Source organism: Ascidia mentula, chromosome 5, assembly GCF_947561715.1.
Source record: "Ascidia mentula chromosome 5, kaAscMent1.1, whole genome shotgun sequence".
NCBI lineage: Eukaryota > Metazoa > Chordata > Ascidiacea > Phlebobranchia > Ascidiidae > Ascidia > Ascidia mentula.
In genome coordinates, this window is record NC_138570.1 from 18,531,330 (window position 1) to 18,559,114 (window position 27,785).

A 27,785-nucleotide genomic window follows, 5' to 3' on the forward strand; every position below is an offset into this window, starting at 1 on the left:
GAGACACCTGTGGCTTCACTTTTTGATCTTTCTTCCCTCACTGTGTCAAGTTGAATCATTTTATCTGCGAGAGCACAACCTTTATACACGAGCGATCCAATGAGATGACATCTCTGTTTTTCACTTTTACTGCGAAGGAAAATGTAAATGGTTCATTCCATGTCAAATCGCCTAAAACCATCTTAATTGTTCTACTGGCCAAACCAGGAGGAAACTTGTTGGACCACTGAAGGAAACATTTCGTGTGTGATAGGAACACAATTATTGACCTTATTCAACATATATTATCACAGAAGAGGAACAATTTTCAGATGTGGATGAAGTGGGTGCTATGTATTTATGAATAAGGTTTATTTTCTGTGTACCTTGAGAAAGGAAAACAAGTTTGTTTTGCAAAAACATGAATTAGGAAAAATTTTATTTCAATGCACCAAAATTGCCCTATTTGATACCACAGCTTGTGGGAAAATTACAGTATAACATTTAATATTCCATGCTGTGTATAAAACCAAGGTATATCCCAAATTACTCATGCATGACCAAAAGAGATGTTTCTTAGCCAATATTATCTTTATGAAGCGATATAACAAGAAACCGAAAACTTTTACCACTTCAATGATTTGATATATTGTAGCTGTAAGCTGTATGTTTTAAGACCTTAAAGTTAACCAGCTGACAACCTCTGGGTCAAGAATCAGGCCGGGTCAAATTCAGGGTTACAACAAAGGCCAAAAGGTTTATTGTAAGAAGGAAACAAAAAAAATCAAAACTGATTATACAGACAATTCTCTTTCAAACAATACCAAAATCATCAAAGTTGGCTAAGTAGTTTTCGAAATACAGGGGTCAAAGCAGTAGGCAAACCCCTGAACTTTGCCCCAAAACGACAACTGTAGGGAAACATAACTCTTGAACCAATGATCTGAGTGAACTAAAATTTGGCATGAATGACTGTGCCATAGTACTTAACACATATGTTTCATCTACATTAAAGAGGTTTAGGTCATTTGGTGATGATTTAACATGGAATGACTTAAATTTATGTAACATTGCTTGACTTGCAAGCAATGACTAAGTTGCATTGCAAATATACACGCATATATACCGTATTAGACCAATTTTGGCATAACATTATATTACTTCCACAAGTTCTTCACTTGAAACGTTTTACACAGAAATATAATTTTAACGAATCACACTAGAGTTAATTGGTTGCCAGTCTGGTGGTTTTACCTCTTTATGGAAGCAGCATCTGGTCTTGGGTCGCACTTAATCCCAAGGTTAGCTGATAATTGATGAGTATCAATACGAGATATAACTTCATCAGCCGTCTCTATTATTTCATCCAATTTCTCCTCCCTTGTCTACAAATGCCTGAGCTTAATGATGGTGAAAAAATAAGTTTTGTTTTCAAATTATTTCCGGAATTTTTACTAATTCACCTGTCTTAAAAAATTAATGATTACCTTTGTCGCTTCCAGTGCTTGCAGTTTAGCCATGTAAAGAGGTATGTGCTCACCCCAGTCCAACCTCAGTTTATCAAACAAGTCCAGTCGTTCTTGTCTGTCACGGAATGTCAAAGTTGTAGGGCGTTTTTAAAACGTCTACACAAAATACTAACACTGCCGTATATCTGACTCCTGATAAAAAGGCTACTATCTAAACCAAAGTTAATCTGTCAGTTTAATGCATAAATAACAGTCGCACGAATATTACAATAAAACGTTACAAAACACGCGTACTAAAATGTATGTCTGTTTGGCTTGAAAATTATCGACTTAATGTCTTGACTTAAAATGACTCTATGCGACTCTCTGTGACTCTATATGACTCCCTGTCTTACCCAAAGTGGTGTGGCTTATATAGAAAACGCATACAGGGTCGTTTGGGTTCGGACTGATACGTGACTCATTTGAAATGACAGCTGTGTTGATGGAAGGGTCACGTAATTTGAATAGCCGGATAATTAGCTGTCTTCCGTGCATACAATAAACAGCGTGTTATCCGCCGTATGTTGAAATGGGTTCGTGGCGTATTACTCGACGTTAATAAAAATACAGATGCCACGTAAACACAACATAACATACGAGAAATGTGACGTCATATACATAAAAACTCCCGTCCTCGTAAATGTTTTCCGGAGTGTTTATGGTTCCTCAACATTAATCTTGTCCTTTGATAGATTGAATATTTTTTCTTGTTGCGAATTGTCCATATCTTTTGGTGTGATTTTCTTGTTCAACTCCTGGTTGTACTCGTATATTGATCGCAGCTGTGACTTCTGCACGAGTGTAAACGGCGGTGATCGTTGATAATTGAAAGATTGCGTACGCCGTCGAAATATGCGTCAAACGAACACCGGAAATCGTCAGAGATCGTTGTGTTGTCAAAATCGTACATATTGAGATGTCCGTGCTGAACACTCGAACGTAATCATCAACGTATCTTCTCGTATCTGTCAAAAAAACTCGAACATCCTGCCGTTATATCTAGGCCTAATGTTAACACAAAACAAAACACATAAAAGTTATAATTCACAAACAAATTTATAATATAGTACATCAAGATATTCTGTTGTCTACTTTGACGCGCAGGGGACATGAATGAGTGACATTGAATTGCTCGTGTTTACGTGTCATATAAGGGACTTTATTGCTGCCATGTGAGGTCACTATAGCGCTAATATCGTCACAGCGAAAAATTAATCAACACGATTATCATAACTTGTGAGTAACTATACTGTCCGTTAAGGTCGTGCATACCAATACAGATAGGTTCGACATGAGGCGTGTGTTCAAAAATCCCAATTAGTTAAACGAACAAGCTTTTGTACTGAGCAGAGTTGGCAAAGTTTGACGGTCAGTGTGGGCTAAAAAGGATTTGCAAATGTGAAATGTAACTTGCGCCTTGGCCGTATGCGCAAATCTCCCACATTGCATTGTATAGACACGCAGTATTTAGAGAGTGATGAATGCCTTCTGCGGTCTGTAAAATAAGTCGCTTTTTAATTTTACCAGTGCATTTGGAACTTCGTAGGTTAATCACTGCGAATTATTTTTTACCTACGGCTCCCAAGCCTGGCTTCAGTGCTCAGTAATCAAGTTTGTAACGTCTGATCACTTGCGAAAAATGTGGCGTGTTAATGTGCCTTGCGACTAGCAATTATATGCTCTTCGAGTCTTTGCTCGGTGAATAAAAAAGGATTCAGTCTGTGTCGAGGGGACACGGTCGCGAGATGTCGCGCTTGCCCAAATGCTTTTGCATTGTAACACCAATTTCGCGTCATTTTGTGCATTTCTCCTGCTATTTTCCTTCAGCAAGTTCAAAATTACATAAACATTAACGTTTTGGAAACACGTAGCCATGTCGAATCTAGAATAACTGTTATACAATTTCCTTTAACGATTCTGGCAGTTACTTACAAGGGACACAAGGTAAAGTCAGGCGGTTCGTTGCAAATCAATATATCGTTACAGCCACCTCACATGAATGAAATGTCTGTGTTTGAGCAAAGTCCGTTTTTATATCAATTTAGGGTATAAAGGTTTCGCGTGATTTCTGTCAGATGCCACAGTGTTACCTTCTGTAGTTTCATTTCCGTTCGATGCTCGAAGCTGCATCAGTCTATCGTAGACTAATCGTCCGTAGACTTTAATGACCCATCCGGTGAGTAGAATCGCCCAAATTCCAGCTAGTATATATATTACTAAAAAGACAAAACATAGAAAAGGCGATGTTATCGAACTTATCAGATGCAGTAAAGCGTTCTTGGAAGCCGCTTCGATCGTTGAAGATAAGTAGGATACATCAACTTCGGTTGTAGGATCTGTGTTGCTGTCGATAAATTGGTAAAGCTTGTCGTTTGTTAAGCGCGATTGGCTGAGTAATGCTAACATCGAATTTAAATCTTCAAAACCACTACTGGGCCGAGGTAAATTATCTTCGTAGGTTTGAAAATCTAGTTCCTCCTGATGGTATTTTACAGGAGCTAACGTTGGAGTGACAAAATCTACTTTGGAGTCAACATGTGATAGGGTATAGTTATCATAAACGTAAAATGTGTTGTTAATGTTAAATGACATAACTCTGCCAGGAACATAATTTTCAACAAACTTAACTGTGGGATAAACAAAACCATCTCTAAATAATTGTCCTACAGACATGTTACCTTTGGAATCAATGTATTTGATTAAAGGTCTTGTGGCAAATAAATTTTTGTGACGTAATTCTTCTACAATAGTACCATTTATACTTTCACAAGAAATTTCCGTCATAAGATCGCCAACAGTTATCCCAGCTCTCTTACCTCCTAAGAGTTTGCTAAGTATTTCACCAGGGTATTGCCTTGCTAGAAGTGAATAGATGGTTGATAATAATGACTGAGTTTGACACTCCAAAAAGTGTATACTTGTAGTTAAATCATTTATTGAGGCGGAGACAGTGTCCATGGCTTCATTAATAAAAAGTCCGACATTATCTGGACCTTCATCAGGGGAAAAATTCGCTTTTCGTACCATCAGTGGTAAAAGAATAGCGACATCGCAATTTTTCGGCACAATTATCATGCCTCCTGTACAGATGGCGCCTTGGCCATAACAAGTGCGAATTTCTTTAGAACAAGTGGTATGATGGTGAATGCTAAGTCCCAAATCTTTTACCTCTAAACGATATATATTATCAGTATTTCTGAAATGTAAGGTTAATTCATGAGTTCCCATCGGTGTAACGACTGGACAATCGACTCTATGAGGTATTGCCCACGTAAAAATACGTGTACCTACTGTGCAGCTACCACGGTGGATATTGCATTTGGACATAATTCCTAATGCACCCTTCATTTGTTTATGTATGGGGTCATATAAAATAGTGGACTTTGTCAAGACACCGTTGTGAACAACTCCTTTTGTGGAGGTAGGCCATTTATAATTTACTTTAACTTCATTCGAAGATGACCAAACGTTATCAGAGGACTGTGTTAAACGTCCTATTAAAGGAGCGCTATGAGTTCGTTGCCAATCCCCACAAGCACCTGAAGATGGGGGTGTTATGGCCATAGATTTCTTCGTATGAAATTTGCCTCCGAAAAAATAAAAGTGTGATTCATATGAAGATTCAAATATTTGACAAGAATACACCTCTATCCGAATAAAATCGCTAGAAGGATTATAAAGCTCGCCAGAACATGTCTTAAAAATTGGGACTCTCTGTTTCTGGCAAACAGTAGGTTCTGGTATGGCATATTCTCCCTTATACAAGGCCTCGTGACAAAGTTTGAACGATTGCATTCCGCCGTTCACTACATTCCCAAAAAATGATATAAAAAAGATAAAACCTATTTGATGCATTTTCCCGTTCATTCTTTTCAATCTCGATATCGAAGAGGTTTTCGGATTACGCGTCCTCTTCGGGTAACGTGTATATCTTGATCGGGAATTGGAACAAGAGGTGCAGTGTCAGATGCAATAGAAGGATCAGTTATTTCGCCTAAACCTACAGAAGTGTCTAGATGAACATCAAGATTGGTTAGGTCAGGAGAATAAACGGTTAAAGTTTGCATTTCAGGTAAATTAGCTACTTTGAGCCTGTCAATAGTAACGGTATTTTCACGACCGTTCATGACTAAAGTAAAAAATTTTGGTCGTTTTTCTAATACTTTATAAGGACCATCATATGCTGGATACAAGGCACCCTTTTTGGCGTGTACCCTTACAAAAACGTGAGTGCAGCTGGCTAGAGCTGGATCAATGTAGACGTTGACCTGTTGCTGTGTCTTGCGTCTGGCAAAATTTAAATGAGCCATAAATGCGGTTAATCGTTTAGAATAGTCGGATACGGATATTTCCGGTGCGATCTCCTCAAAAAATTCTCCTGGTAATCTTAATGTTTGACCATAAACCAACTCGGCTGCGCATGCATCTATATCTGGCTTATATACGCTTCTCAAACCCAAAAGTACAAGTCCCAAGTTCGCATGCCAATTATTTGGTTGATTGTGTGCCTTTAGAGCAGATTTTACATACTTATGTTGGATCTCAATGTATCCATTGCTGGCGGGCTTGTAAGCCGTGGTTTGCTGAAGTTTAATGCCAAATTGAATACAAAAATCATTAAATCATTAAACGACAGAATTCAAAACTTCCAAAAGGTGTTGCTATCGCAGTTTTGGGGATGGAATCCGGATGTACCGGGACCTGATAATAGGCGCTAAGAAGGTCAAGGCTACTGAACACCCGCTTTCCATGCAAATTATTAGTAAAATCGCGCAAATACGGTAACGGATATGAATCATTTTCGGTTAATACGTTTACCATCCTGTAATCGCCTACGAAGCGAAGACTACCATCCTTTTTAGGAACAACATGCAAAGGAGAAGTCCACGGACTAGAGGAAGGACGTACAATACCTTGTTCTTCCAGTTTTGCAAAGTGCTCTCTGGCGACATGTAGTGTCTCAGGCGATAACCTTCTTGGCCGACATGACACCGGTCTACCTGCAGTTACTATACGGTGCATTACATTGTGCTTTACAGGTCGATCACATGAAATAGGTTGCGTTATCTCGGGAAAGTGTTTCAAAAGGTTTTGATAACGATCAAGTTCTAACTCGTCGTTATCCTTGTGTGCGGTACCTTCCACGGTAACGACATTCGTGTGACGAAACATGGGCTCGCCGGTTTGCGTGTCAGTATTACATTTAGTTGCAGTAGAAAAGCGTTTGGCGGGTTTGTCATCTATTGCCTTTACGCTGCGCAGCAAGCGTTTGCGGTTTATATCAACCAGCAGCTTAAAATTATTCAAAAAATCGGCGCCTAAAATGCAAGAGTCTACGTCACAAACAAGAAAGGTCCACGTAAAGCGACCAACACTAAAGTTAAGGGACAATTTTATTTCCCCATAAGATTGAAATTCATTACCCAGCGCGCACTTCATTTTTACAGGTAAACTAGGATAAAATTCACGTGCTAAGTTGCGGGGAATAAGACTTAAAGCACTGCCAGTATCTACAAGAAAATTAAGTTTGTGATTCCTATCAAAAATGGTGAAAGTGCTAGAATGTTTTTCGCCCCTGACATTGTTCACCCTTAATGAGAGGGACGCTGCCCGTTTTTTGAATGATTAAAAGAACAGGGCGGAATACAATTATATGCATGCGAACCATACCTGCTGTGATAATAACACAAGTCGGAAGGTGGCGCCTGTGAGAAGCGCGGTCGTTGGAAGTCCCGTCCGCCATTAAAGTTGGTTTGCCTCGGGCGTGGTCGAGCAGAAAAATCTCGTCGTTGTGGTGGTCGATAATCGTTGTTGCGTGCGGCAAAGCTTCCGGACCTATGATATCCGCCATTTTGCCCTCTTGGTGCCTGAAATCGGGGAGTTGCGGAAGTTACAGTTTGAGCCGATTTTAACGCCTGTAACTCTTCAGTCATTTCCCTTAGACGCCTCTCCATATTATCATTTATTACCATTTGAGTGCTGGCAAAAATGTTTTTGGAATCCGAGACGTTATGTGGAACATGCTGTTTATTAACCACTTGTTGTGACTGAAACTTACCTGGTTCGCTAATCAACATTATGTGATCAGCTTTTTCAGCCAATGAATCAACTGACAAACCATAGTCAGGTGCCAATATCATTCTGATATGGGCAGGCAGTCTGTCATAAAACAACTTTTTTAATAATTTTTCCGCATCTGGACTTAAATCTTGGTAATTACCCAAGAGAACTTTCATGCGATTTAAAAGTACACTTGGACGCTTATTTTCCAGCGCAAGATCGTGAAATAATTCATGTACTTCCGTTATGGGGTTACTATCAAATGCCTTTAAAAGCGCTTGTTTTAAATCACCATAAGAGCGACGACCAACCTTACCCAAAATAACATGACCAACCCGTTGAGCTTGTTCTTGGTTGAGGGAAGAAATGGTTAAGTTGAATTTCTCGTCGTCAGATGTTATTTGATGGTTCTGAAAAATACCTTCAACAGTCGCTAACCACAACTTTACAGCATCCTGCCACATTGAGGGTAATTTTACTTTCGCTGCCATAGGTGTGAAAGGTGCAGTTCGACTAGGGGAAAAATGCGGTGCGGACACACCTGGATAACAAGGCGTTGAAAACGGTGCCTGATCCCGGGGCAGAAACATGGATGCGGCCTGGTCATTAATTCCAGGGGGTGCAAAACAACTCGAGCGAGGCTGAGCTATTGAATATGTTGATTCGGGATTTGCAGCGAATGGCCTAATAGTCGCGTTTGATAATGCTGTTGAATAATGCGGCGCGGCACTGCCTGTAGCGTACAAACTGCAACTGAACAAATCGTTACCTTGCAAATCATCAACATTATCGCTGTTACTCGAACTCATGTCTGTCTCAGTAGCTGCGTGAGATGTAGCATCGAAATTACCTGGTGTGACCAACGGGTCTGACTTTCCAACCCCTTTGAATTTCATCGCACTTTTTATAAATTGCGGAATTACACTAGAAGCCTTGTGCGACATAGTTAAAGCGCGTAAAAAAAATGCCCATTCAAATATCACGTCGTTGGGTTACCAAATTTATGTAGGGCGTTTTTAAAACGTCTACACAAAATACTAACACTGCCGTATATCTGACTCCTGATAAAAAGGCTACTATCTAAACCAAAGTTAATCTGTCAGTTTAATGCATAAATAACAGTCGCACGAATATTACAATAAAACGTTACAAAACACGCGTACTAAAATGTATGTCTGTTTGGCTTGAAAATTATCGACTTAATGTCTTGACTTAAAATGACTCTATGCGACTCTCTGTGACTCTATATGACTCCCTGTCTTACCCAAAGTGGTGTGGCTTATATAGAAAACGCATACAGGGTCGTTTGGGTTCGGACTGATACGTGACTCATTTGAAATGACAGCTGTGTTGATGGAAGGGTCACGTAATTTGAATAGCCGGATAATTAGCTGTCTTCCGTGCATACAATAAACAGCGTGTTATCCGCCGTATGTTGAAATGGGTTCGTGGCGTATTACTCGACGTTAATAAAAATACAGATGCCACGTAAACACAACATAACATACGAGAAATGTGACGTCATATACAAAGTTTAGGATATAATCGTGTCGGCAATGATTTTGTTAATTATCGGATTTGGTTACGTCATACTTAGCAACCCAGGAAATTTGAAGGTCTCTGACGTCATCCTCACACTGGTTGGAGCTTTTGTTTGATTTCTTTGAGTTTGAGTTGCGGTTAGTTTTGTTCTTGCTCGGTGGGTCGATCAGGACGTACATGAATTTGTTTGTGTACTGCAGGAAACAAGATAGGCAACATATAAGATTTGAACTCTACTGATTTAGATGCCTAGGACATCATCTATATGAAAAAAAGTAACAAAGACAAAAGGTGAATTTCTACATAGTTTGTTATTCTACCTCTTCAGAAATCTTGGACCTTTTTCCGCTATACAAGCTCTGTTAACAATACACATTGCTTCTGAGGAAGATAAATTGAGTGTTTGAATTAACACAACTTACTGCACGTTTTCCAAGCTCCCCTTTTGTCATGCTCATCTGACCAATCAGGTACTGTCCTCCAGTCACATGCTTTGGTAATCTAAAGTATTTAAAAGTGATTTAAATGTTGTTTAGCGCTTGTCACATGACAAACAAACACAATCTTACTTGTCTTCTTGTAAAGGAGCAACATAGAATGGAAATGGATGTCCAGGAATCACTGTTTGATTCGACATCTTGTTACTTCCCATCAACGCGTCTCTGTGTGTGGAAAAAACATCCAGTGATATTGATGACGACAGTTTGGCTTTCACCACTAGTGTGGCGTCCTTGAGTCGGTGTAGGGCGTCCCTCGATGAATGGGAGACTTGTAAGCGTATTGTGTATTCACCTTTGTCCAATTTGATTGGGTACTGTAAGATAAATACATGCACAATTAACTGTGTCTAATTGCAAATATGATGTGTAATCACTATGATGAATATACCTGGTGAGGATAAGCGTCCCCTGCACCCACAAAGCACTTGTTGGAATCAAACATCAACCATATCTGACTGTTATATTCATTCTCGTACAATAAATCCGACAACATGGGAAAGGATATGGTGACATCAGATGATTTTGTCTGCAGACAATTTATTGTGAGTTGATAAGTTACAATAGTAGCCCCAGTGATAGGTGCAGGTAATGAGGCTGCTCAGTTTAAAACTTCCTAAATTCATCATAAATTGTTTTAGGTTTATGCGATAATTTCGTAACTAAAACATGAACAGTTTTAAGTCTCTGTTGATTCAAATCAACCACATTCTCACCACATGCAAAGGGTATGTGTTGATCATCTCATATGTTGGTTGATCTCCAAGAACATGATCTCTAGCTGATAATGGACGTATACAATGATCAGTTGCTCTCAGGGGTTGAACAACGTGTTTGAGGGTTATAGAGGGTGAGAGATCCTCTCTTTCCAATGAGCAAGCTTCAAGGCGATGAATTCCGTTGGCTGCATGCTGGGGAGGTTCATGACTACGTTACTTTCTGTATTTACTTCATCTTGGTTGTACAACACACATGCAAAGTTTTGTGTTCAGGACTAGATACCACATTACGAAAGATTGGATTGACAATCTAAGGCAGTGTGGTCTATCTCAGCTATCATATCATTCATTTATTTATAGTGACATTACCGACACTGATTGATATTAGCTGACTAGTAGTAGCAACATGCTCCTGGTAAGGTTTGAACTTTGAACCCACAACCTTGAATACAGTGGTTCACCAATCAGAGTGAATGAAGTGGTCGGTTTGGGTATATTCTGTGTTATGAGTCAAATACAGAAATATTACACTCACCATAACCAAGTTGTTGCTAACGGTAAGCCCACGGAATTTGACGTCATATGAAATGGAGACGTCACCTAAACTTGACCACCAGCGGGCGACACAGAGTTCTACTGTGATCCCAGACTAAAAAGTAAAACACATTAAGTAATGCAAAACAATGCATGTAGATTGCGTAAGCTGCAGACAGATGGCCACTGTTTCAACATAAAAGGTCTCATCAGTGCTGCTGGTGTGACTATCAGACGACTAGGTGCAACCTACGGTGATTGTATAGTCACCACAAAGTGGAAGTCTTTGCTTGGCCGTTTGGTCAGCAAAGTCGCCTGATAGTCACACCAGCAGCACTGATGAGACCTTTTATGTTGAAACAGTGGGCATCTGTCTGCAGCTTACGCAATTCATATTATTGGCTCCACTTTGCTTATCAAATGTATGTAGAGGTAAAAAAATTACTAATGTTAGATATTATATGATATTATTGTGCACAAAGGCGGGAATTGTTACCTGAACAGCAAACGCCTGCTCTGTGGAGCCACCTGCTGGAACATTTACAAGCTTGTAAAACTCTTGTTCACGAAATGCTCTTTGTGGTCGAATATTGACGCAGTGTAACACGAATCTTGCTGACTGATCAATTGAGTGATTTTTCAACATCATTTCTGTGGGAAAAGTAATTGTCTGATCCTAACATAAGAGTCAATACAAGCCTCAAGCAAGCTGTTGCTAAGAACTAAAAAATACATTTTCAGCATAAAGTTAATTCTAGGTTGAATCTGTGCATGTGTCAAATCCTGACCTGCCCATGTTGCACCTTCAGGTACATGGAAGAACTTTCTTGCTATCTGTCCAGGTTTAAACGTTCGTTGTTCTTGTTGAAGTCGGTAGTTGGTGAGTTGACCAGTTCTAGACAAAGATATCTCAGGTTATAAGTTTTGTGAAATTTTTCATTCATTGGGAAATGAAGTCAAAAAAATTACAATAAAAATTAATCATAAATAAATAAAAATACTTAAAAGACAGGAAACTGAAGGATCTTACTTTTCTGGTTTAATGACAGTGACTGGCAGAGTGAAAAGTACTCCTGCATTCAAACGTTTAGTGTTGAAACCTTGAACCTGGGCATAATGTACACCTGGAGGTAATCCTCTTGGATCCACCTGAAAATGCAACCAGATGATGATTTAATTTAAACAAACATGAATTAGATTCCATAGAACAGATCAACATCTTTCCAGTAACATTATTTACCTGATGTTTGCGTAACTATATTGTTAAAGTCCATTCCAAATTGTTTAGTTTAGGCCAATCTTGGTGGCAGCCATAAAACTTACTTTGACGACAAACGCTCTTGCCATGTTCATCATTTCAAGATGTGTTGGACAAACTACCCAGGGTTGGTCACTGCATACAGCCATATGACAACTGAATTCAATCTTTTCCTCAGGACCTGAAGATTGAGAAATAAACGTTCATCCGCAAACACAGACTAAGAGGGTTTTACAACTGTTTAATATTTTTTGTGCTTACTTGCTGAAGAGTGGAATTTGGGTTCGACAGTCACACTGACAGAACGTGGTTTCAAACAATCTTCATAAGAACGTAGATAAATTCCTGCAAACAAGTTAAATATTATGTTGATTTCATGATCTTGATAGATAACTGAAATTTAGAAACTATACAGGTTGCAAACAACAATTTATCTTAAACTATCAACAATTACCTTTTCCTGATTGTGGAAGTGAAATGTCAAAAGATATCTTGTTTTCTGGTGCAGCAGGATTATTTATTATATATTCATATGCTTCATTTACCTTAAAAATGTGAGATATAAATTATATGTAACCTCCCACTATATTCATATCAGCCTACCTGTAAAAATCCATGACCCTGAGCAAAGCATTCAATAGAGCTTTGTTTTGATGCTGTGTTTTGGATCGCGCGGCGAATACTGTATGGATTATATTGTATTTCCTGAGTTTTCAATGCTAAAATATAACAGTATTTTTATTCTTGAATTTGGACAAAGCAGCAATTAAAAAATAAAATTCAAAAATTTCCAAAATTTTAGTTGCTGAACTATTTCAATTTTTATTTAATCTACCAGAGATACAAAGTAAAATTGCACCAAATACACAAGTACTTCTTTACCAATATAACTTATTCTTTACCAATATTTACTTAGTTTCTGTCCAAACCAGATGAAAGTCTACCTGATAAAATAAGTGCAATTGCACCACACGCATTTGGTGAAGACATTGAGGTTCCATTCATCAGCTGACTCCCGTGTAAGGTCCAATTTGGAACAGAGGTGATGGCGCCACCTGGTGCTGATATGGACACGCCAAGTGCTCCATTCACACTAAAATGTGATTCAATAACATTTGAAATTAATAACACAAGGTAACTAACAACAAAACACAAGTTATTTTATTGCTTACCATGGGCCCCTTGACGACCATGTATACTGGTTGCTAGGCAGTTTTTCAGTCATCGAATATTCAGCTGTCATCATGTCAGGAGATACCCACGCTCCTACACCTAAAGAACAAGATAAGGAGGTTGAGAACCTTTATTGTGTAAAGAACTGAATGCCGACAAAACGCCATGTGAGTGATACTGAAAATAGAGACAAGGAAACCATACAGTCTACCGACAAAGCACAGGTGCTACCAAAGAAACAATTCACAAGAATTTTTTTAAGAATGATAACAAAGCAACTGATTGATGTAGAAAATAAGTCATGGTGAAAATGTTTGTGAATATGTTTTGGACGCCTGGCATGAAATAAATGTAATTTTTTTTGTTTTCTTTAAATGCAAGAAATTGTATCAACATTTTATGGACATGGTATTTTGCGTGCACGCAGCATAACCTACCTATAAAATGCTCTGTAGTACCACCAGGTGAGCCCACCGTCGACAAACATGGACCATTGTTGCCGGCACTTGACACAAATATGAGATTGTGTTTGGTGACGGCCTCTTCAAAAGTGGAGCAGATTTTCCTAAAAAAACACACATGACAAATTCAATGACATGTAAATGATAGGTAACATTCTTACCCAGCCCCTGGCCAGTGGCACGCTTCACCATAACTGAGGTTAGCAAGATCACATCCCAGACGAACAACCTCTGATAAATGGAACACAAATATGTATATATGTTAATATTTGAAATTACAAGTACACAGAAAATAGTAACCATCTGTTTCAGCTGTTTACAATACAGAACACAAAACAAAAAGCTACACATTTACAACAAACAAAATATCAAACTGACCCCTCTGATTAAACCAGTTCCAGTCTCCATGGTTGCAAGTCTGGAATCACCAATCTTGATGGCAACAATTTGTGCACCAGGTGCAATACCATTCTTGTCTGGTTCATCCGCAAAATAACCAGCAGTTATGGCTGCAACATGCGTTCCATGTGACCCTGAAAAAAATATTTTCCATAGTAAAGGATTCAAAGAACAAATGTGACATTACAACACATTCAGGCACTTACCACAATTAGCAACAACACAAAGAACTTTTCCTTCTTCATAAATATTCACAGAGAAGTTGAACATAGCCGTTCTACTCAGGGTTGCATACTGCTGTGATTCATGGTAGCCAGCTAATACTGGGCAAGACTGCAAGTCCCCGGACAAACTAATATCAACACAAGCTCTAAAAACAAGAGAGCTAAATTGAAACGAGTTTCAGTAAAAATATGTCAGAATTCATTAGTTTTGGGTAAAAAGAAAATTTGAAGTTTATTTGTGTTTAAGAACACAGTTATTTACAACATTAAAAACAGTACAAGAAGAATTTTGATTTTCTACTTACTGGTAGGTGTTGCCATTATGAAACACAACACAATCAACAACTGGTCCACATGCATCCCAGCTCTTATCTAATTTGTCCAAAACTTCCACTTGTGCCTATGTACCTTCCTTCTTTTCTTTCTGTGAATATTTAATTGTTCAGGCAACCAAATAAAATTGTTGAATCTCAATAATCATATTACTCTTGGGCAGACAACATAACTGCATGTGCCCACACATTTTGCATGATTTTATTATATCTTTTATATTTTAAAACCAAATTGCTGTTATAAGGAAAATTCTCTCTTTTCACCTGCAAGCGATCTTTTAGGTTTTTAGGAAAAATGAGGGACAAATCTTTTAAACCAATGTTGTAATTTCCACTTGGGTTGTTCCAAGTCGATGGAATCTGAAAATAAATACCAACCAATTAACACAATTTTTTCTCGCTATGCTTCAAAATGATATTTTATTGATAAAAATTATGCTGTCAAATCAACATGAATACCAAAGTAACTACGCACCTTCAGTGTTCGACCAGTTAGACCAACAATATTTCCGTCACGATCAGGAGTAACTACAGTGCTTGTGTCAACATCTCCACTACCTGTTGCGTCAATGATGTCGACAACCTTGGGTCTTCCATCTGATGTAAACTGGAAGAACATAGGTGGTTATTTCCTAATTCCTGAATTTCCAAATTGGTAACATTTGATAAAAGGTAAGTTGATACATAATTTGCACATATGTGTCCGTGCAATCAATTTCAAAAATTTCTTAATTTGCACAGGGAATTGTTTCATCACTTATAAAGTGTATGGATTTTGCATAGACATCTATTTTTTATGTCAATGTTTTATTTTTTTTCAGGAGTTCTCCAAACTAGGAACAATATGAATGCACACTCCAGAAAATTGTCAACATGTCAACAATTTACTTACACCAGATATTTTCTCATTGTGGCAAAACCACACAACACAGCATAAAATCGATTATGAAAAAGTGCCACCTGGTGAGCCAACTGTCAACAAACATGGACCATTGTCTTCTATAGCGATTTTACTGAAAAACACACGTGACAAATTCAATGACACGTAAGCATAGGCGTCGAATTTTTAACGTTTTGTAAAATATTAAGGGTGACTTTTCCAGGTTTTAGAAACACGCAAAAAACATTTCGTCAGTCGTATCACCCTAAACATCAGTAAATGACGCAAATTCCGTTTCGTGTCACTTTGTTACGTAACAATCCACAAGACACTTGTGTTTGTCCTGATTGTAACGGTGATAGTACTGGTCGTTTAAAACTAGCTCAACGCATAGTATAATGTCTATATGGTTTTTCTGACAATAATTTTTAATTTAAACGAAATCCAGGTCACATGTCACCCCACTCACACCAATATCGACGCCTATGCATGTAAGTGATAGGTGACATATTTCTTACCCAGCCCCCAGCCAGTGGCACGCTTCACCATAACTGAGGTTGGCAAGATCACATCCCAGACGAACAACCTCTGATAACTGGAACACAAATATGTATATATATATGTTAATATATGAAATTACAAGTACACAGAAAATAGTAACCGTCTGTTCCAGCTGTTTTAACAATACAGAATACAACACAAAAAGCTACACATTTTACAACAAACAAAATATCAAACTGACCCCTCTGATTAAAGTTTCGGTCACCATGGTAGCAAGTTTGGAATCAACAATCTCGCAACAATTTGTGCACCAGGTGTAATACGATTTTTGTCTGGTTCATCCGCAAAGTTATGGCTACAACATGCATTCCATGTGACCCTAAATGATATCAAAAACAGATGAGACTTCACAATATACTTAGGCGATTACCAAAATTAGTAACAACACAAAGAACTTTTCCATTTTTTATAAATGTTCACGGAGAAGTTGAACATAGACATTGTTAAGAACTATTATTGAATATTTTCACATGGATGTTTAATGTGCAACAACATCACTAGTCACCAAGCTGCACTGTTGAGAACTGATATGTTTGAAAACATACTGCTTTACCTTTTGTGGGGTTTATCTAGCAAATCTATGCCTAACCTAAAATTATGTTACATAGGAACAAGTCCGTCTCTTCCGTTGATGCTTTTCTTCAAAAGAGTACGTAAATTGGTGATTGCAAAGAAATCTCGATAAGACGTGTTCTCGTTTCTTCCTTTGCCGATTAGCGTTGTGAAGTATGTAGATAGGCGACAAGTAGAAGTTACAAAAAATACAAAAACATTTTCTTGAAAATTCATGGCAGAATGGGAAAAATTGAGTTTCTGGTTGGTGTTAAACTCATTAGCATAAAATCGGTGTGTTTCAAAAAGTCAGGGAATTTTTGTTGTACATTGCAAGTATAGTAAATTTGTATTTCACGGCATTGGTAACTATCACAATACTTAAAAATGACAACTTGACAGCCTTTTTTCAAACACATTTTTGCCAACACTTCTGTGTAGAAAAAACTCACGCTTGACTGCGTTTGCTTCTCCTTCCACTGTTTTTCCTTGTGCTTAATCCAGGTGTCGTGCGTTGCTATGTTGGTAATATACTTGTTACGACGCAAACGACGATCTAAGGAAATTGTAAGTCGTTACACATTACGTCATTCGCTAAAATAATCAGTACAGCAATAAAATGCTGTTCAGTGAAGCGGAACCCCGACATTTCAACTCGTCGCCATTTATTCGAAAACTAGGGAACTGCGGTCCGACACGGGGAGTTTCGCACATTCGTGTCCGATTTTTTTGAAAAATGGGGCTATTGTGTACATTGGATTACTGGAATATTGGCACTTTTGTATCGTCTGGATCAAGTCTGAAATACAAGTGTTCGCCCCACAATCCAAGGTGAGTAAGTTGGCTATTCTTTCTTCTAACGACCCCCTCAGTGCTTGTCATAAACATTAGAAGCACTATTAAACACCTCACTAACACACACTATTTGGAAAACACGAAACAGAATTAAACACGACACACGACACACGACCCATCAATGACACACCCTGGCAGTTGGTAACATCCCGCAAAACCTCTTTACGCTGAAAACTAACTATCCAGCGAAATAGGGACAACCCTTTTTCGAGGTGGTCCAGACCGACGTTTTCAACGCCTTCAACAACCACAGAAATACCGACACCCCATAATAGCGCCCACTCCCGGATGACACATCATCAAAATTTGTCCACGCGATGTTACCGTTTTTTTTTAATTTATCCTCACTGAAACCGACTGTATAGCATATATGGAATACATATACATATAGCAAAAATAATATGCCACCAATAAACCTACTGTATGAGACCTTTCACGACATAACCAAAATAACCGGAAAACGCCCCACATTAGCGCCCACCTGTGGACTACACATTAACTACCAAATAAACACCAGATGTCACTATTTTTTCCCGCACGCGTTTGTTATTGTTGTTTGCATTGCTTGAGACATTGCGAGAGCACAAAGGATTTGTATTCTTGGCTTCAAAATAGCAATACGATTCAACCCAAAGCACAAGCTGTATGGGAGTCCTTAGTCAACCTTGGGGTATCTTGGAGGCAAATATATAAAAATATACCTCAAGCTACAGTGAAAACTAAACTAATAAGCTTTCAAATCAAGCTAAATCTCATGGCCATTGTGACCAACAAAAAGTTAAAGGATATGAAGTTTACAGAAACAGGTTCATGTGTCTTTTGCGAAAATGCGGCGGAAACTGTTTTACATCTATTTGTAAATTGCCATATTGTAACACTGGGAAAATGTATGCGGTTGGCTCAGTGCTAAACTTTGTGTCCCCTTTTATTTTTCTCCTTTACATTTACTGTTCGCCATACACCAAAATAACAATATTTTTAAATGCTTTTTAAACTGCGCTCTTCTTTGTGCCCGATTTGTAATGTATAGATGCAAATACGCTAAGAGGCAACCAACAACAACAACAACAGAATTTGTAAATATGTTGAAAACAATAAGATCCATTGAATTAAACATCTCCAGTGAGAAATACCGAACCGAATTATTACAAAAGAAAGTGGTCGTACGCTGCTTGACGTGAAGCATATACCCATGTAACTTGACTTCTTGTGCTGATTTCTCGCCATTATGTTTAACCCTTGTTGCCTTTTTTGTCTTCTTGCTTAGTCTTTTCTTCAATTGTACGCCTTTAGCGTCCTTTTTTCAATAATAATAAAACAAAATAAATAAAGTAAGACTCTTTCCTTCCGCGTTGTTTTTTTATATTGTTGTATATTTGTTGTTTTGTTCGCTGTTATTGGGTCCGATAATCCATACTTCTTGACGCTCATCAAGCTTTCAGTGCAATCCGAGAAGCCGTTATCTACACAGCGGTTAGAAATTTCATAAATGGGACTGAGGTTTGTGTCGGTGATTAATAACATGTTTGCATAAATACCGTCAGCAAGATCGGGTTTCTTTTGTGAAAAAAAACAATCCTTCGCACTCACATAGCTTTACTGCAAACAACAGAACTCCACAAACAAAAATAAAGTATAAATAAAGTGTTAACGCATTTAATCCCGAACAAACAATAGAGAGCTTAGGTCTGAAAAGTCGTCCAAGTGCAGTAATGGATTACAACTGGGATACGTCATATGTGGGCTATATTGGAAACACATATAATGGAGGCATACCCAACCACTGGAAATTATAAAACACGAATATGACCCACATCTCAACTAATTAAATCAAACAGTTTCGGATGTGATAGCTGTGGAGCAATGACGATATCAGAGTAAACCAAAAAAAATTCCTCACGAAAACACACAGGTTAAAGAATAGGAAGGACATCATTGTCATCAATTTTATTCTAATCTTTGTCTAAAAAGTCGAGCTCTCTCATGGCATCCAGGAGGTATTCTAGGAGCTTAGTTGTGCGCTCATCCGAAAAAGTGAAACCTCCGTCATCAGAGGATTCCAAGCGCATGAGGAGACGTTTTCGTTTTTCAGCGACCGAGGGACTTTCCCCTTGACAGAGTCGGATTTCATCCTCCAGTGCCCAACATAACTTCCGCCCCTCCTGGGTCTCTGCGCACGCCATGCTCTCCTCTGCAATCCGATCCCAATCCTCATCACCACTCCACTTCTCTCGGAGGATTAGAGATGCGATTATCTTTGCAAGGGACGCGGCACCATTCCCACGACTTTCGTTGCCTTCCATAAATTTACCAATCTTGAACCCCGTCACTTTGGCACGAAGGCTGCACGTGATCATTACGTCATCAATCGTGACGTCACCGACTCTAAAGATTGGATTGGAGTGGAGGAAGTGAACGGCAGATGCGATATCGGCACAGAGTCGGAGGTTGGCCAGGGGAGGGAGCCAGAAATCCTTCTTCCTGGTGTATTGGAGGAAGGGGAGGATGTTCATACCGTCCACGTACTCGAACAAAACTCCGAACTCGTTTCCCTGGCGAGTGTGAGTACGCGGATCACGTGATCGTGATTAGCCAACCGGAATAGTGAGACGCCCTCCGTCAACCTGCAACAAACGTATCAGCTCAATTAATGAGATTTGTGAACAACTGTAGATGTATGTTTGAAAAAGAAAAACATTTATGTGATTAAAACCCAAACCGTGTCAATATATTTCAAAACTTACGTTTCCATCTGCTGTTCGGTCGATATTCCGTCCTCTATGTTAATATACTGCACTGTTACATTTCCATGCATGTCATTCCACGCCTTCTGAACAAGCCTGAAGTTTCCGTTGTCAATAATTTTGTCCATGGAAAACATCAGTTCGCTCGGAGGAACAAAACAATCCACAGCCTAAAGTAATGGATTTGTTAAACTGATCATAATCTAACTTAATGGCTGTCAGTTGTGTGCAGAATTACTGCATTGACAAAAGCGTTTCTTTTAACATAAAATTGCATCACATGTTTGTTTTCCAATCATAGATCTCGCAACACATTACAAAATTGTTGGTATTCCAATACATCAACTAATTGTGTTAAAATAAGCACTGAATACACAAAGTAAAACCGACCGCAAAATTCTTTTTTAGTTCCTACAAATAGAGTAACAGATCAAGTAAAATGTTCAATGATAATTTATCATAGCTGGTGTGTTCACTCTGGAATCAAGAGAGACACAAGATGCAGATCTGAAACAAAACCCAGACATTGACATGACATCCTCTACTTAATGTTGCAGATCCATGATAACTAATGGAAAAGGTTAAGGTTAACTAAGGGCATGTGACTCTACACCAGGGCTCACCAAAGTATGGTCCACAAGGTTAGTTCATGTGGCCCGCCGGGCTTGCATCCCAAATAGCAAATCAGTTTATCCTATCCCACTATAACATAAATCTTGTTTCTTTTGTAATATACTGACAGGGATAATAGGCTGAAGAATATATTTAATGCAAATATGTATATTGTCTTCTGTACAAAGGAATTTTTTACATTATAGTTGTTCAAATAATACTACCTAACAGATAACTAACAGATCCCAGTACGAACTGCAATTCATAGAATAAAGAAAGATAAACAAGCAACAAAATTCATATTATTGGTCCCCATGCTTATTTATTTTATATGCGCAAAAGAGCCATAATATTCACTGAGAGCTCTTATCACAACAGACTGTGGCACAGGGCTAGCTGGTAGACAGGCACACAGATTTTCACTTTGTGGTACCTTTTGGTCAATCTTCGATATGTTGAGTACCAAACTAAGTTCCAATGACCATAGACGAACCACATTAAGCGCACTATGGCCAAACAACTGTAGCCCTGTGCCACAGTCGCCAGCTGCACTGATGAGACCTTACAGGTCGAATCTGTCTGCAGCTCTCATTGAATATTATGGCTCTTTTGCGCATATAAAGTAAATAAGCATGGGGACCAATAATATGAATTGTGTGAGCTGCATACAGATGGCCATTGTTTCAACCTATAAAATATTATTAGTGCAGCTTGGTGTGGACAATCTTACCATGGCAGCACTGATGAGACCTTGTGGGTTGAAACAGTGGCCAACTGTATGAAGCTCACAAAAAATAATATATTGAAAATGGAATAAGAAACCTAAACCATTTTGCTGTAATTACCTGATTAAGTTCAAACATCTCGAGGTATTTTTCTTTGAACGGGTCAGACTCTCTCTCAACATTTCACCATTTTCTTTCGATAACTTCTTGCTTAACTTCAGATGTTGCTAAGCTTGACTCACTGCACGGCCATGTAAGGCTTTAAAGTTCTGGATGTTCTCTAATTCCAAAATCTGAAACAATGTGCATTTGAAATGTTATACAAATCGAATTATGCTTGTCTTTGTAAGAAAATGTAATTGAATCACTTGATGTTATGTTTGTGCAGAATGATCTACAGTTTTTGCAAACGATTGTCTTTTACAACATTTCAGTGTCATGCACTTATGTTGTTTAATCAATTACAAAATCATTGTACATTTCATCAGTAAATACTTCACGACCAAATGATAAATACTATGTTTTATACAGTAAGCATCATTATGATGCAAGCAAATCTTTGCTTTGAGGTGTGAATATGTAAATGATGACAGGACAAAAAACAAATATTTTACTAGTTTCAAGTTTTCTTACCCCGTTATCCATAAGTTCATGGTATTTCGCTGCTAACTTCTTTTCATTTTCAAAGTAGGTGGCATCGTGTTTCCTCTGAAACAAAAGTTTTATTTAACACAAAAAAATATTTGCTATGCAAGAAAATTTAATGCATAAACCCACATGCAATTTCAATTATCCCAATTGCTAACTGCGATATTAGGATATGTTTGTGCAGTAAAAATCAAAACAATTACTTTGAAATAATTTTTGAAGAAAGATTTTTCCTCCTCTGCCTTTTCAATAAACTGACTTTCCATTTGTTTCCTCAACGTTGCATTTGCCCAAAGTTGCGACGAAGAGAGAATTCTTTTTCCAGACTTCAAACATTTCTTATGGCATTCTTCAAATGGTTCTTCCATTGCAAAGAGAGCTTTCAAAATCAAAACACGTTCAATGGAAACAGCAAAATACAAATGTCTGAAATGAATAAATATTATCCTTGTTGTCCGGCTGATAGTCACAACAAATTGACCAACGAAGAACGTTTTTTTTCTGTATTTCCATTTAATCAGCTTAATATAGAGTTCAAAAAGTTGCCACAAGTTTCCACAAATATAGTAAATTGATTGATTCAACATTACAAGGAAACTCACCATCATGCTTTCCCTGTAGCTGCTAACAGCATTCGATTGTAAGCAGTGCATTACATTCTGAAACAAACCATATATTAGAATATAATATTTTTGTACAGTGGTGCACATAAAATTCAGAATAACTCCAGGCAATCATGATTACCTCTTGGTTTTTTGCACTTTCAATCTCACTGATAATTACATCTCTTTTTTCTTGCAAAGTCAAATTGAAACTCAGCATTTGTTGATCTGACAATGATTGAACGACTCTTTTTTAACTACTAATTTTGTTCGAAGACTTTCGCCATGTTAAAACCAGTATCCATTAATATAACAAAAGCAAACAATAGAATTTTTCACCCCAAACCACTTGAGAAAACTTTGGGTCCAAAGCTGTCTCAAGATGTTGTTTTGCTTCATCATTCGCCAAAGAATGTTGCTGAAAAACATCATCCTTGCATGTGCATTCATGTTCCTGCAAAAAGCGTTAAGTTTTAATGTCATCAGATAGCATTTAATTGTTAACAAACATACAACAATCACCATCTTGAAATAATACCAATCACCAAAGCATTTACCTTCATTTTACTCAGATAAATTTCCAAAGCCTTTGAAAAAATTGCTTCCATTTCACCCGACTGAAAACAAATAATGACGCAGTATGAAGAACAATAAATTTATTCCAACCTATGATTTTTAAGTAGAAGTGTGAACAAAATATGCAGTGTCATAAAAAAGGATATGATGTGGATGAGGTGCATATTTTCAATAACTTGAAAGATAGTAGGAAAATATACGTAAAAAAGGTATAACGGAGCAATGAACAAGTCAAGCAAAAATCACCTCTTTTCCAAAATACATGACTTTGTTAATATCAGTTTATCATGTTAAACTAGGGTGTGTCACACATGTGTCTCACGATGTCATCAATATTATTAAGATGTCATCAAACATTAATAAACATTAAGGCTGCAGCCTTTTAGTCTTCCACATACATTTTGGGTTGAAATATAAAGCCATAAATTGTGAAGGTTTGTGACTATTTTATGCTTTGTTCTAAGGCTGCAGTTTATGAAGGTTAAGTTCAGGGTGGCAAAGCTATTTAGTCTGAAGAGTTGTGACTGTATTACCGTAATCTATGGTAATATTTAATCAATTTTAGGGAACACAGAGTTAAACAAGTTATTTATTTTTAAAGTTTTGTCCAATCCCTATAACTTACTGTTTTGCTTCCATCAACTGGTAGTGTGTCATAAGTGCTTTGCGTTTGCTTTAAAACCTTTCAAAATAAAAAAGTTAATAAAATAATTAGCACATCTTCACAATCTTGAACACCATCATGATGTAACAAAGATTTCATTCCTTAACAAACATTAACAAACTTTTCACATAAATGTTAGTAAAAGAAAAATCCATAAACGAGGCATTTTTCTCACTCCAAGCAGTAATTTCTTACACAGCTCAGTTTCATGTCATTCCGTTGTAGCTGTTTGTAGTTGTTTGTAACACGCTTTAGTGCAACCTAAATAAAATATTAGGTGACAATCCAAATTTTTGGATGTAAAAATTACACTACAATCAAATAAAAGTTTATTGGTTACTTACCAGCTTTCTTTTAAAGTCATCCTCAAACATTATCTTGTAACTGTTTGTGTATGTTCCCAATGCACTGATACCACTTTGATACCAACCCAGGTGTCTGAAGTCTTGTATTTTTTCAAATCTTCGTACTTTTCGAAGATAAAATCCTGAGCATTTGAGGTAATATTTTCATATGATGTGTCAACTGACATGATACCCTGAAGCATTAGTTATGATGTAAGACCACATACAATAATGCACAGTAAAAGAGAAAATACTGCACAAGTTTTCCAACATTTTTTTTCAAATTTTAGGCAAACATTTAGAGGCCAATCTTACAATGACCATTATGAAATGTCTTAAATACAGGTAAAAGAATAACTTTACACACACACTTCTGTTATGCTTTTGATATAGTCTTCAATTTGAAGCTCAATGGCACGAAAATACTCATGTCGGGCTGTGTCCTGCGTCAAAACCAGTTGTAAATGTAATTAAGTGACCAAAAGTTGAAATAGGATCAGTTATGAGGTAGAATATTCATAATGTCAGAAATGGGAAAAAATCAAAACAGGATCCAAACAGAAGTGAAAGAGGTAAGTTGCGTGATTAAGACAGAAACATTAACCGATCATGCAGTAAATGCATTAAACATTGCACAACCAAACCAAAGAATCTATGTGTCAAGAAATGTGCAATTGATATAGAGCATCAAATACTAAAACACAACAAGTGAAAACCAACCTCCAAATAAAGCCTTCCTAGATCATAGTTTCCGTCGTTCATGGATTTCATGTATCGCTCGATCCGTCTAAAAGTTTGTTTTCCATTTCTTTCTGACATTGTCCAGTGTGCGAAGCTTTTTCTTCTGTTCTCGGGGCAAATTGGTTTGTAAGCAAACTGGCAGACCACCTTCATGTAGTCGACAGGAAGATCTTTAAAACCACAAATTACAAATATGCAATTTGTAAGCAAACGATACCATTTATAACTATAGTTTACATATTTTAAATCTTTTTATTAAATTCCAGTGCAAGTTAATGCACAAATAGTGGAACAACTTTTTGAACAGGACGTGTACAATGCAAATACATGCATGATAAAAAAATTTTGTATCAGAACATAGAAATATTGGAATGCTGCAGACAGGGTGTGTGCATTACTGTTTCGACCTGTAAGGTCTCATCAGTGCAGCTGTTGACAGTGGCACTGTGCTAGCTTTTACACTAGCGGGCACACTAATTTCCACTTTGCGGTACCTTTCGGTAAACGTCGATCTGTTTGGTACCCTATACTAAGTACCGAACAACAGAGACGACGAACCACTGTGGAGCGAACTATGGCCAAACGGATCTAGTGATAAACGCGGTAACCGATAGTGATAAACGCAAAAACACCAATGCAATATATGTGAAAAAAAAGCACCATGGCCAAACGGATCTTACCTTACAGGTCGAAACAGTGCGTGTACATACCCTGTCTGCAGCTTTCCAATATTATGGCTTTTTTCAAACAAAGAAATATACGCCACAGAACCAACCTTTTGAGTGCATAACATCCTTGACTGAAGGCAGAGTGTAGCACATACAGCTATTAAATGCTACAGAAAGTAGATCAAAGGAATATTCTGAGGTGGAATATTTTGTCAAAACTGTTTTGAGATAGTCATTATTTTGTCCATATTTGGGGCCTTTGTATTCATGGATGACAAAAACCAATTCCTTGCAAAAACAAACATTTATAAGTAATTTTTTACAATGCAACCAGAAAACCTGTGAATTACAAATAATTTTGTTTCCAATATCATTGAATGTATCGTATATATCACATAATATATCATGTGTTTGACATATTTTAATTATACCTGCAATATAGAAGTGAATCCATACCATTGAATTTTCTTTGCATAATCCACAAACACCTGAGAATAAACAGAACAGATACAAAAAAATATGCACAAGTGGTTATGATAAATTATAGATTTGATATATAAATGATATCATAGGCGTCGATTTTTCAAAGTTTTGTAAAATATTAAGGGTAGATTATGGGTTCAATACTAAAGGATAAATATTAAGTCATATACCAATATATTAATCCAATTGTAATTTTTATTCTGTGGAATGTTTCTAACATACAAACTTCTCCAAACCTTCAAGTGGGACAAATCCGATTCTGTAATCTCCTCTAGTACATTGATAACAATAGTGGAAGCCATGGCACCAGCACATTGCAAAATACATTTGTTTGAACTAAATGTTTTTTTATTCAACTCCAGAGTCAGCATAGAAAAACAACGAAGCTGGTTGAAAAATAAAATGGATGGTGCTTATTTATATTCTTTATGTTTAAACTTGTTATCGTGCACATAAACACTTTGGTAGATTTACTAGTTGTGAGTAAGAAGTTTAGAATGACACAAAATCAATATAACTGTCTTCAAGGCAAAAAATATTTACTGGAAAATTAAAAATGTAAATGTGGACATTGTGGACACAATTTACATATTATCTAACCACAAAATCAGCAATATGAATTGTAATGGAAATACGAAATTATAAAGATATGAAGATTTGATTGCACATTTTTTTTGACACCAAGATCTCTTGATTCAAAATATTTTTTTTTTAACATTCAAAAAAAATGGAAGTGATGACAAAAAAAAAAATCTCTGAAAATAAGCATCTCTTGTAAATACATCAGTTATTTTTGCAAATCAATGCAACAAAAATAAACAAAGTAAAAAAACTAGTACTTCTTAATGCTTAATGCAAATTCAAATTTTACTACTTCTACTTACAAGCTGATCATCCTCTATTGGACAACAAATGGGGTTTCCTGCAAACAGAGACCAGTTATTCTATCAAGTTGTCTGATGGGAAAGTTTTTTGCATAACAGTGCTGCTTGTATCGCTGGAAGATTGCATTAGTTGGTGCCTGTTAAACACAAAAATCAATAAAGCCCTCATGAACTTTGGTGTTTCAGCAATGGAGTCAACCATAAGTGAACTTTAGACAGGGCCACTGTTTTACATTATTAATGGATGTTTTCACATGGATATTTGATGTTCAACAACATCACTAGACACCAACCTGCATTGTTGAAAACTAATATGTTTGACAGTACCCTGCTTTAGCTTGTCCAAAGTGTTTGAACGGAATAGTTGACTTACTGTTAAATGTCTTGTCTGTTTCATGTACTCCAAATACACAAGAAAGAAAACTTTCTTTGACATTTCATCTGTTCCAAAAACTCCCACATTAACAAATCCATCACCGGCATGATCGAATGCTGCCTGAGCATAATGAGGAGTCCACAAATGTCTGTTTGGATTATCCTGATGATGGACCAACTGT

The 27,785-nt window shown here is 37.4% G+C and overlaps 3 protein-coding genes and 1 pseudogene across 12 annotated transcripts in view; all 4 read right to left on the reverse strand.

Moving 5' to 3' along the window:
• Positions 1 to 14,447, reverse strand: part of LOC145903670 (tripeptidyl-peptidase 2-like) — a 51,757-nt pseudogene extending 37,310 nt beyond the window's left edge. The window contains exons 1-2 of the transcript XR_014402673.1: positions 14,340 to 14,447; positions 14,113 to 14,267 (exon numbers count right to left, since the gene is read on the reverse strand). The product of XR_014402673.1 is annotated as a tripeptidyl-peptidase 2-like (transcript). The remainder of the gene's footprint in view (positions 1 to 14,112; positions 14,268 to 14,339) is intronic.
• Positions 3,522 to 13,615, reverse strand: LOC145901647 (uncharacterized). Its single transcript, XM_082989403.1, has 2 exons — positions 13,565 to 13,615; positions 3,522 to 5,303 (listed from the first exon to the last, which is right to left on the reverse strand). The coding sequence occupies exons 1-2, from the start codon at positions 13,613 to 13,615 to the stop codon at positions 3,522 to 3,524; spliced, it is 1,833 nt and encodes a 610-aa protein (XP_082845529.1).
• Positions 7,082 to 8,494, reverse strand: LOC145901648 (uncharacterized). The gene has a single exon (XM_082989404.1). The coding sequence runs from the start codon at positions 8,492 to 8,494 to the stop codon at positions 7,082 to 7,084; it is 1,413 nt and encodes a 470-aa protein (XP_082845530.1).
• Positions 14,448 to 19,187: 4,740 nt separating the features above from the next.
• LOC145903686 (uncharacterized) lies at positions 19,188 to 26,724 on the reverse strand. 9 transcript variants are annotated; one of them, XR_014402681.1, is made up of 13 exons: positions 24,453 to 25,166; positions 24,304 to 24,369; positions 24,070 to 24,126; positions 23,426 to 23,485; positions 23,208 to 23,322; positions 23,011 to 23,096; positions 22,865 to 22,925; positions 22,470 to 22,645; positions 22,252 to 22,326; positions 21,739 to 21,911; positions 20,905 to 20,983; positions 20,282 to 20,849; positions 19,188 to 20,161 (listed from the first exon to the last, which is right to left on the reverse strand). XR_014402681.1 is itself a non-coding variant. In XM_082991811.1 (10 exons), exons 1-10 carry the CDS (start codon positions 24,480 to 24,482, stop codon positions 21,846 to 21,848), a joined length of 792 nt encoding a protein of 263 aa, XP_082847937.1. In that variant the 5' UTR covers positions 24,483 to 25,166; the 3' UTR covers positions 21,479 to 21,845. The 9 variants fall into 9 exon arrangements, 4 of the variants coding, with proteins under 4 accessions (XP_082847937.1, XP_082847938.1, XP_082847941.1 ...); XR_014402682.1 differs by having other exon boundaries at positions 20,282 to 20,451; positions 20,672 to 20,983; XR_014402683.1 differs by lacking the exon at positions 20,905 to 20,983 and having other exon boundaries at positions 20,282 to 20,451.
• Between the last annotated feature and the right edge of the window lie 1,061 nt (positions 26,725 to 27,785).

Bases quoted from the DNA above. Each gene is read 5' to 3' on its own strand.
- LOC145901648 (XM_082989404.1), bottom strand. From the start codon at position 8,494: ATGTCGCACAAGGCTTCTAGTGTAATTCCGCAATTTATAAAAAGTGCG.
- LOC145901647 (XM_082989403.1), bottom strand. From the start codon at position 13,615: ATGCCAGGCGTCCAAAACATATTCACAAACATTTTCACCATGACTTAT. The intron at 5,304-13,564 runs CTACATCAATCA...TCATTTTTTGGG, and splicing joins TTTTCACCATGACTTATTTT to AATGTAGTGAACGGCGGAAT.
- LOC145903686 (XM_082991811.1), bottom strand. From the start codon at position 24,482: ATGTTTGAGGATGACTTTAAAAGAAAGCTG. The intron at 24,127-24,303 runs GTAAGAAATTAC...TTATTTTGAAAG, and splicing joins ATGACATGAAACTGAGCTGT to GTTTTAAAGCAAACGCAAAG. The intron at 23,323-23,425 runs GTAAATGCTTTG...CGCTTTTTGCAG, and splicing joins TTTATCTGAGTAAAATGAAG to GAACATGAATGCACATGCAA.